General features: G+C 40.1%; 1 protein-coding gene across 1 annotated transcript in view; it reads left to right on the forward strand.

Annotated features, from left to right (window-relative positions):
• The window catches only part of LOC107574618 (collagen alpha-1(XIV) chain-like), a 16,608-nt gene extending 6,368 nt beyond the window's left edge, over positions 1-10,240 (forward strand). Inside the window, exons 3-7 of the mRNA XM_016261061.1 lie at positions 8,376-8,495; positions 8,667-8,831; positions 8,908-9,057; positions 9,169-9,230; positions 10,162-10,240. Coding sequence (XP_016116547.1) covers positions 8,376-8,495; positions 8,667-8,831; positions 8,908-9,057; positions 9,169-9,212 — 479 coding nt within the window. The 3' untranslated portion in view covers positions 9,213-9,230; positions 10,162-10,240. The remainder of the gene's footprint in view (positions 1-8,375; positions 8,496-8,666; positions 8,832-8,907; positions 9,058-9,168; positions 9,231-10,161) is intronic.
• Positions 10,241-10,996: the final 756 nt, after the last annotated feature.

Raw genomic sequence — 10,996 nt, forward strand, 5'->3', positions numbered from 1 at the left:
TTATGAGAACATTCTTTGTTCGACCGGTTGTGAAGAATGTGTGTCAAACACGCCAAGAATTGGCTTAAATAACCTCGGTAGGTGACGTCATTAATTACATGCACCTGAGAGGTTATAAATACACATGAAACGGACACATTCTCAGGTTCACCTTTGTCTGAAAGGATGTCCGGGCACGCCTATAGTGCGGCATTGAGGCGCAGCATCTCATTCCCGCTTTTTCAGGGAACAGGGTTACAGTCAAGTAACCCAAGACGTTCCCTATCAAAAGCTACTCTCAATGCTGCATTCAATAACGCTTATGGGAACGAGAATACCAACGCCACCGTACTGGAAGTGTCTGGACCCCCCCAAGGTTGTGTAGTGTGTGCGCACAAGCATTGAAGAGGTCTCAGATATGACACTGGGATGTTGACTCAAGGACCCTTGAGCCCGGAGTAGCATGGACATCCAAACTATAGAATCTGACAAATGTGTGTGGAGAGGACCAGCCTGCCGCATCACACACTTGCTGCAAGGGAACACCTCTTGCTAAAGTCGTAGAAGATGCAATCCCCCTGGTTGAATGGGCCCTAACTCCTAGAGGTGAAGCTTGATCACACGCCTCGTAGGCTAGGGCAATAGCATCCCTTATCCAATGTGACATAGTTTGCTTAGTGGCAGCCGCTCCCCAGTTGTGGCCCCCATAGCATATGAAAAGCTGCTCCGACTTACGCTACTGGCTGGGGTGGTGGATGTAAATCTGAAGAGCACGTACTGGACACAGTAAATTAAGTCTTTCCTGCTCCGGTGTTGTGAACGGCAGACGGCAGAAGGCTTCAAGAACGACCGGATGTATGGTTGAGAATGGAACTTTCGGAAGATAATTAGGGTGAGGATGCAAAATAGCTTTGACCAGCCCAGGGGCAAAGTCTAGGCAGGATGTGTAGTGTAGTCTGCCGCTCGTCTGAGAAACCACACTCAGTCTTGAGTTTTGATGCCAGAATACACTCTTTATTATAAAGAGGAGAAGCTTCTCTGCAGAAAAAAATCTCCAGAATGTCTTTCTGTCTCCCCTTTTATACAGGTTGGATTTTAAGGCGTGGGGTATATATTCCATACAGTTTTCCGTACATAGAATGGTTCCTTTGTGCATACAATTCTCCCTAGACAGAAGGGGTTCTTGTTATGGTAAAGAAAGAAGGCCCCCACTTATGTTTCCCAGATGTTTCTAATCTTAGGGCCTGTCTACTTTAGCCACGTAGGCATTTTCCACACAGGAATATGTGATTATAATGGAAGAATAACTGGGTATTTAAATGGTTATATTCATAATGATTACACTCGAACAATTCATATTTTAACCAAAAAAAATCTACAACATTCCCCCCTTTGAGACTTAGTAAGTCTCACATTTGCTTATTTTTACCCAGAGTGCTACTTCATAATTTAGTCGTCTTAGTTAACACTACCTAGTGACTAAATAAGTCACTCTGTTTTATTATCCATGACTAAATAATGCAGCATCACTCTGGTTTGGAGCATCAGTACCAAACCTCTCCCCCCACCCTTGACTAGGAGGGAGAAAAAGTCCAGTCTCCATAATTTCTTACTTCAATAGAAAACAATGTTATAAGCATGAGCGTGCAATTGGTTCAGCACTTGCTTGTGGTTGTCACAGTTATGTATAAAAAACATAAAAACACATTCAAAACATTTCTTTTCTTTCCGTCTTTTCCATGGGAACTTTAGTACAGTGGTCCAGATGATGCCAGGTTGTGTTTCCCTGCACTTTGACTGCTGCTGGAGTAGCTCTCATCACTTCATAGGGTCCCTTTCTCCTTGGTTCATTCCATTTTTTCCTTTTTCCTGTAAATAGATAGCTCTATGTATGGCAGTTAATTTCTTTATATCTGAGCAAATTTCCATTTGTAATTGCTCTAGAGGCAGTCCTTTGTAGGAACCTCTACCATATAGCACATGTATGGGTCGACCCGTAAGCATTTCATGCGGTGTTAAGTGCGTGTTCCTGTTAGTTTGCATGTGATAGCTCATTAGTGCAAGAGGTAATGCATCAATCCAATTAAGTTTAGTACTTTCACATATTTTGTTAATTTTGGCCTTGATAGTTCCATTAAGACGCACCCTTGACGCACCCTTGTGCCTGTTTTATTCTTAATTGTTGCAATACTTGTTTTTCATTTTTTTGTATAAATGCCGACCCATTATCAGAACTTATTTCTGATGGTATTCCAAATCTAGGAATTACTTCTCTTGTTCGAAATGTAATTACTGTTCCTGCTCCCAGATCTGCTGATGGTACTGCCTCCACCCATCTGCTAAATCTGTCTACGATCACAAGCATGTATCTTTTTCCTTGTACTCACTTTATCTTATCCACATAGTCCATTACCAAATGCTTAAAGGGCCTTTCTGGTACTGGTATATGGCGTATTGGTGTCGCTATCCCTTTCCTTACATTGTATTTGGCACAAACTTCACATGTGGACAACAATTCATCAACCATTGCATATAAATAAGGAGACCAATATCCTTGTTGTTTAATTCTCCTTATCACTTCCCCCCTTGTGCAATGGTCAAAACCATGCACATCTGCAATAAGAATATTCAAAAGTGAAGTAGGTGCCACCATGTTTCCTTCATGTGTACGCCAGATCTCTTTTGAGTCTTTTTTAGCTCCCCTTTGGTGCCACATTGATTGTTCATAGGGGCCTGCTTGTTGTTGAATTCGAATTATATCCTCTAATTTAGGTTGATGTTCAATAAGTACTACAGGTGCTAATACTGCTATTTGACACCCTGAAGCTTTTTTAGCTTCTATGTCAGCTGCATTGTTTCCCTTAATGACATAATCATTAATAACATAATCATTTCCCCTTCTTGTGTGCCTGACATTTGATTATTGCTAGTCTTTTTGGTATCATCATAGCAGAAATTAATTGCCCTATTTGTTCTATTTAAAAAAAAAAAAATTTTTAATCTCTTTCTGGATCATATATCATTGTGCAATAAAATTCTGATTTTGGTAGCTGTGCTTCAGGAATTTGTACTTCAGTATACTTTACCCACTTATTGACTGTCTGTCTCACATCTTATTCTATCTGTCCTGTCCAATAGATATTAGCTTTTGGCTCTGTAACCACCATTTGTGTTTCTGTTCCTTTTGCGTCGATATTTATACCTTCTGGAGAACACCAAATTTGTTGCCCCAATTTACATAATGCATCTCTTCCTAACAAATTGATAGGAGTCTGATTTGATACCAGAATGCGCATTGTTATACTTTGATTTCTTGTTTGTAGACACACTGGATCTGTCATTGGAATTAATTGCATTTTTCCCGAGAATCCTATTGTCTTTGCGAATTTTCCAGACAAGGGGAGATGTGAGGCATATTTTAAATTTAAACAGGTATAGACAGCACCTGTGTCTAGCATCATGGGTGTGGTTTTTCCTTCTATCTTAATTTGCATAATAGGCTCTTGATCAGCTTTAGTTGTTAAAATTGGAAGCTGACTCTCCCCTATAGGATTCTCTGGGCACCCCTAATAGCCTGGATTGGGACCTCCCCACGGGTTAACTGGGCCCTGTGACGTACCTCGGTTAGGCTGTTGCCAGCTCTCCCCCCTTCCACCCTGAGGGTACTGTTGCCATGGACACGTGGGACAGTCATTTTTATTATGTCCGGGCTGTCCATTTGCCCAGCACACACCTGGAGGACCAGTATACGGGTTGCCTCTTCCTCTCTGGCCTCTCTGTATTGGTTTTTGTCTCCATTGAGTTAGTTTTTGCTGTAGCTCTTTCTCTTGGCTCTTGAGCTTTTGCTCATTTTTTCTGTTTTGTTCTACGGCATGAGACACATGGTCACAAAACTCTTTGTGTGTTTTAGAGTTTAACCCGACCACGTCTTCCAGCCTGCTCTTTACGGCTGGTGGCATAGCATCAATCACAGCCTGTCTAAACAATGTTGCCATTAATGGGTCTCCTTCTGGATTCCCTTCAGTCTCTTGTTTCCATCTTTTCAGCTGTCTCTGGACATATGTGGTTGGATTTTCTGTGTCACCCAGATCTTGTTCTTTTAATGATTTAGGGTCCAGTCTGATTGGGTATTCCGCACGCAGTGCCTGCCACACTGCTGGACGGAATGCATCAAAAACAATTCCAACCATATTATGAGAGTTTACTGCTCTGTCCAGAGGAGTTGTTCGAAGAATTTCATCCATCTTTGCCCCTCCTACCATTTTAGCCAGAAAAGCTTTAATATCTCCCACAGCCAAAAGTTTGCCCATAGTTTCTTCCTCAAATATTCTGATCCATTTGCCAGCCCCCTCATTAATATCTGGGAGGCGAGTGACCAGCCCTTCGAGGTCCTGTGAGGCCCAGGGGGCATACTGTCTCTGCGCACCCTTGATTAAAATTGGGAGTTGTGCAGCCAGTGGTCTGAGTGTTCCTTTTCCTCTGCCCTGTTCCCATTTTCCGCTATCAAATAACTCCTTTTCTTCATTCACATCCTCTGTACTTTCAAACAACTTACCTCTCCCTCTTTACATTCTATTTACGTCTTGTATCTTTTTTCCTGATTCTTTAATTTTCTCTTCTATTTCTTCTAACATTTCCTCAGTTTGTTCTATCTTGATTTGTTTTCATCTTTTCTAAAGCTATGCGTGCCTGTCTATAACAATCCATCTGTAAATATCCTTCACTTTCTTTTCTCTCTTGCCTCTTTGTTTTCACAGCTGGTTCCTTTTTTTCTTTTTCTCCCAGCTCTACTGGTCCTTACATTTGCCTTTATCCAGTTACTTCTACTGTTCCCTTGAGGATTTGGACCTCTCCCTCTGTGTGCAAATAGGGGGGCAGCTCAGATAATAATCTTTCCTTTTTCTTCGTATTTTTGTCTGCCTCTTTTAATATTTTTCTTGCCTATTTTATATTTATTAATATGTCCTCCCCTTCCTTTTTACTCTTACTGGATTTGCTGATTTTATTAATCCTATATCTGTGTCATGTTGAGACCATAATATCCTTCACTTTCTTTTCTCTGTTGCCGCTGTGTTTTCACAGCTGGTTCCTTTTTTATTTTTCTCTCAGCTCTACTGGCCCTTCTATTTGCATTTCTCCAGTTACTTCTACTGTTCCCTTGAGGATTGGGAACTCTCCCTCTGTGGGCAAATAGGGGGTGGCTCAGAAAACAACTTTCCCCCCTTTCTTTTTGTCTCTTTCTCTGTCTCTCTCAGTTTCTTCCTTGCTTGTTTTATACTTTTTAATGTCCTCCCCTTCCTTTTTAAACATGGCTATCACTTCTTTTTCTTTTTGCTTCTCTTTTTTCTCGTTTCTTACTGATACTCTTAGTTTTATGTTTTTTTTTATCAGAGTTTCCATTTCCTCACACAATGTGTTGGAGTCATTTATTGTAAAGTTTTACTTGGCCACTGGGTGGCACTGTGACACAGTAATAATTGTAACAATTGTAAGAAACTCGCCTTCTGTGGGCAAATAGGGGGGCGGCTCAGAAAATAATCTTTCCCTTTTCTTCGTATTTTTGTCTGCCTCTTTCAATATTTTTCTGGCCTGTTCTCTATTTTTTTTATATGTCCTCCCCTTCTTTTTTAAACATGGCTATCAATTATTTTTCTTTTTCCCTTTTTGCTTCTCTTCTGCCATTTGTTTGAGATTTTGTTTATTAACTCTTTACTCAGTGGTTATTTTAATCCTAATATTTCCACTGGAGTGGCTGCCATACTTTTTCCTATAATATTATAATCCAATTTTTTCTATTTCCTTTAATTATTTTAACCCATTTCTCCTAATTTTAGTCTTTATTCTGTCTGATGCATTTACCTTTTTTATGAATTGATAGTCTCAACTTTATTTTACAATCACTCAGTATGTAAAAATTCCTAATAATAATTTTTTATTTATCTTTACTTCTCTTTATTATTTTGTCCGCACTTATAATTATTTTTTAATATACTTATTTAACTTAGTGCCTTGATCTCACTTCTACTGCACTGATCTCTGAAAAATTTCTCCTTTCCTTTCACACAGACATCAAAATGCAAAAGCCTATAAAAAAATCTTGTTTCAATTTTTAATTTTATTTAAAAAAAATGTATTTCAAATTTATTTTCTCATACATTCACCATCACTCATTCAGACATGCATACGGACACAGACAGTTTCAGTCTCATTCAACAAAACACTACACTCTTCCTCGAGTGACCTGCAGTGCTCTCGCTCTTTTACTGATTAATCTCCCTCAACTCAGTAAAAAATCAGCGCCCAGCAGGGATTTTTGCCTACCCGTGCAGCCCTTTGAGCCTCCTTACAACCATTTTCTTTCTCAAAGCAGTATCCGTAGGACTGGCGCGCTTTCCTTTACTATATCTGCTTCATTGTTGATTGCTGCCCTTTCAGGCCCAATCCACAATAAACACAGACCATTACATGTAATGTATTTCTGTCTACACCATCCAGTTTCAATTTAGGTTACCTATCAAGACCTTCCTAATATTAAACCAAATCTGTGCATGCAGTTATTTCTTCTGGCATCAAAACCCCTTTTTCATTTTTTTATTTTCTATTTTCTATTTTCTGGAAGAGCAGATTTTAAGTGTCCTTACCACCAAGGGCAGACCGGCAAACAACACAAACAAATTATATAAGCAAAATTGCTTACCTATTCGGTGGCCACCGTGTTTGTGTTGCTTGTCTCAGTCAGCCTAAAAGTGGTCGTCCACTCTTCTGCTCTTTTCCAGTCCCATCTGGGTCGCCAATTTGTAGTGTAGTCTATATATATTCCATACATTTTTCCGTACATAGAATGGTTCCTTTGTGCATAAATTTCTCCCTAGACAGAAGGGGTTCTTGTTATGGTAAAGAAAGAAGGCCCCCACTTATGTTTCCCAGATGTTTCTAATCTTAGGGCCTGTCTACTTTAGCCACGTAGGCATTTTCCACACAGGCATATGTGATTATAATGGAAGAATAACTGGATATTTAAATGGTTATATTCATAATGATTACACTCGAACAATTCATATTTTAACCAATACAAATCTACGACAGATGGTGAGACTGACAGAGCCTGCAAATCCACAATTCTCTTCAGAGAAGTAATAGCCATTCGAAAAAACATCTTTAGAGTCAGAAACCTGACAGGTGACAAGTGGTTCGAAAGGGGTGTCGACCAGACCCTCGAGCACTATAGCTAAGTCCCACGAAGGGACTGTCGCTCTAGTGGGCGGCTTCAACTGCGACTAAAGGCTGCTTTCCCACAGAAACCCCATCAATCAGAGCATGGTAAGCTGAAATGGTGGCCACATAGATTCTGAATGTACCAGGACATGTGCCTGAGGACAGTTTCTCTTGCAGAAACTCCAGCACTGGAACAATTTGGCAGTGAACTGGGTCTGCATGGTGTGTCATACACCACCTTTCGAAAACACACCATCTGAGGGCATAACTTCTTCTAGTGGAGGGAGCCTTAGCACTTAGAATAGTCTTTACTACATCGGCTGGAAGCCCAGCATCTCTTAGTTGGTCCCCCTCAGAGGCCAGACATGAAGGTTCCAGAGCTCAGGCCGGGGATGCAATACTGTCCCGTGCGCCTTAGACAGAAGATCTCTCCTGACCGGAATCGCCCACGGCGAGCCGTCGAGAGAAAGGGCCGTAGCCGTCCCACGCGCCTCAGCCAGATCTACACGCGACCCCCAGGATATTAACGAGGGAGCGGCGACTCGCTCGTCTCTAAAGAAAGCAAGCTGCGCGCGAAGCACTTTGATTGGCAAAAGATCGCAGTGCTCGCATTCTCCCTCGAGCCCGAGGGCAGCGTGCTCATCCCCCAAACACTCGAAGCAAAAATGATGCTGATCATTCTCCGAGATGAGCCTCTGACAAGCAGGCACGCATCTCTTCTCAGACACCGACATAATGATGGTAAGTAAAGTCTTTCTTTCTCTTTTTTTTTACTGTAATGCAGCAGGGAGAAACACTTGCTTCTCACAAACACACACACACACACACACACACACACACACACACACACACACACAATACGGTCCTTGAAGACAAAGAAACCTGTATTTATAACCTCTCAGGTGCGTGTAATTAATGACGTCACCTACCGAGGTTATTTAAGCCAATTCTTGGCATGTTTGACACATTCTTCACAACCGGTCGAACAAAGAATGTTCTCATAAGCATTTTTGAACGCAGCATCGAGAGTAGCTTTTGCTAGGGAACAGCAGTTTCACTGGGCTTGTGCTGTATTTAGTGTTCAGTATTGGATTAGATTCACTGTGTTTGTGTGTGTAATAAAACTATTACACCTATGGAGAGTCCCTATAAACCACATATGCAAGAGTGTGTGTGTTCAGGTTTAGTGCTGTACGGCAAGGATTCATGGGTCGAGTGGCATCTGAACACTCACAGCACTAAAGAGGATGTGATCAACGCCATAAGGAATCTGCCTTATAAAGGAGGAAACACACTCAAAGGTACACACACACACACACACACACACAAACACTCACACACCCACACACACTCAAACACTCACACACCCATACACACTCGAAGACTCACTCACTCACACACACACAAATCTAAATGATTCTCACTGTAACTCATCTGTTCATACGCGTGTGTGTGTGTGTGTGTGTTTTCAGGTCGTGCTCTGACGTATATTCTGGAGAACAGCTTCAAAGCTGAATCTGGATCCAGACCTGACGTTCCTAAGATTGGGATTCTGATCACAGATGGGAAATCACAGGACGATGTTCTTTCTCCTGCTCAGAGACTCAGAGACGCTGGGATTGAGCTGTTTGCGATCGGTACCAGAACAAAACCAGCTCTCACTTAAATACGGTTTGTAAGTAAATGCTGTTTTCTGACTGTGTGAATCTGCAGGAGTGAAGAACGCCGATGAGAACGAGCTGAGAGCCATCGCCTCTCCGCCGAAGGAAACACACGTGTATAACGCGGCTGATTTCAGCGTGATGAGCTCCATCGTGGAGGGACTGACCAGGAGCGTCTGCGAGCGTGTCTCTGAACTCAGCGGTGGGTTTCTGAAATCTCTGTTATTTCATGATCAGGCTCATGTGGAGCGCAGAGGATTCTTCAGGAGACAGAGGTTAAGCTTCTCCTGTGTGTGTGTGTGTGTGTTTTCAGGTGAGGAAGCGGTCACGGCCAGCAGCTTCTGTGTTCATCTCTAAGAGGCGGCGAGAGCACAAGTGAGCAAACTGATGTAGAAAGCCATTAATGAACAAATGAAATATGGCATCTACAGTTTATAATTATTCAGACGCAGACACCAATACTGAGCCATAAACACTTTTAATGTTATATGAAATTAGCATCTGTCTTTAAATGCAGCTGTTAAAAAGGAGAACAGAAATATAGCAAACTACAGAAAAACAGAGAATACATTAACAGAAAAACTGATTTATAGATTAGATAAAAGAGAGATAACAAATTAAAATCCTGATTTACATTTCATAATGTTTGATTTTTTTTTTACATTCAATTTGGCTTCCAATTTATATCAAGGAGAAGTTGAAGGGGTTTCTCGCAAATGTACAAATTAAATATAATCTGCTTATATATAATATGATATATAATATAATATAAGATATAGCTTAAGGGGTTTCTCTCAAATGTAAAAACTATATATAATTAGTTAAATATAATATATTTTATATAGCGTTTAATATATTTATTTTAATGAGAAATAACACAATTTTCTTCATAAAAATTGAAGTTACATGTATGATATAATATTGTATATTGATCATAGTACTAAAGTTTTTAATAGTTTTCATTTTATAATCTTATATTTTCGTGAAAATTAACTATGAATACAGCTACAGTTTATCAGTTACTGAGGCTGATCAAACATTGTGAAGATTTATAATCAGATTTATAATTCATGAGGGACAGATTTGTTAGTTGTATCTATATAAACAGACGGATATATTTCTGTTATGGTCTGTTGTGATCTCTGGGTTTGATCTCCACGACGCAGAATCCAAAGTCATCACCACGAAACACACAGAAACGACCTGAAACGAGCAGCGAGAAATTAAATGAGCCGCTTTTACATCACTGAATGTTGTTACTCTATATCAAACACTTTCATTTTTTCTTCTCACCCAATAAAACTAGGTGACAAAAATGAAGATGATGATGGACAGGAAGATAAATATGAAGATGCCATCATAAGTGCTCCTGTTTGCAGCGTTATTTGGACGGCGTGTGTGCTGCGATTGTCCTGAAAAACAAACATCATCTAATGTTTTATCATTTCATACCTTGTTGTATCTTTCTTTATAATAAATGACATTTTTAAGTGTGAATTAAGTATTCAAATATTCTTTTCAGAGAGTCGTGTCATAATTATAACATTATCGACAGACTCACCAGGAGCCGGGCTGAATTCATCTGAAGACTGACAGAGATCTGATGGACAGAGAACACAGCTTAGCATGCTTATCATCTTCTTCTATAACAAGAAGCAAAACACACACAAAACACGGAACAGAGTCTGACAAGTTTCAAATGTATCAGCATATTATACTGATTTCTGAAGATCATGTGACACTGAAGACTGGAGGAATGATGCTGAAAATACAGCTGCGCATCACAGAAATACATTACAGTTTAACAGATATTCACATAGAACACAGCTGTTTAAAACTGTAATAATATTCCACAGTTTTACCTGTATTTTTGATCAAATAATGCAGCCTTGATGAGCAGAGAAGCTTCATTCAAGGTATCTTAACATCCCCAAAGTTAAGTATTTAACACTGACATCTGGGGAAAATTAAACACAACAGATTTGATTTTCATACAGTAAATTATTTTTGCACTCACCCTTACAAAGGATTACCACAGAGTGCTGCAGAGAGACACAGGTGAGAAGACATGAGAAACACTCGCTGTTTTAGATATATATATACTGTATATATTAACACTGCCCAAAACAACACTGCATTTC

This window comes from Sinocyclocheilus grahami, unplaced genomic scaffold (assembly GCF_001515645.1).
Source record: "Sinocyclocheilus grahami isolate Dianchi unplaced genomic scaffold, SAMN03320097.WGS_v1.1 scaffold2287.1, whole genome shotgun sequence".
Classification (NCBI taxonomy): Eukaryota; Metazoa; Chordata; class Actinopteri; order Cypriniformes; family Cyprinidae; genus Sinocyclocheilus; species Sinocyclocheilus grahami.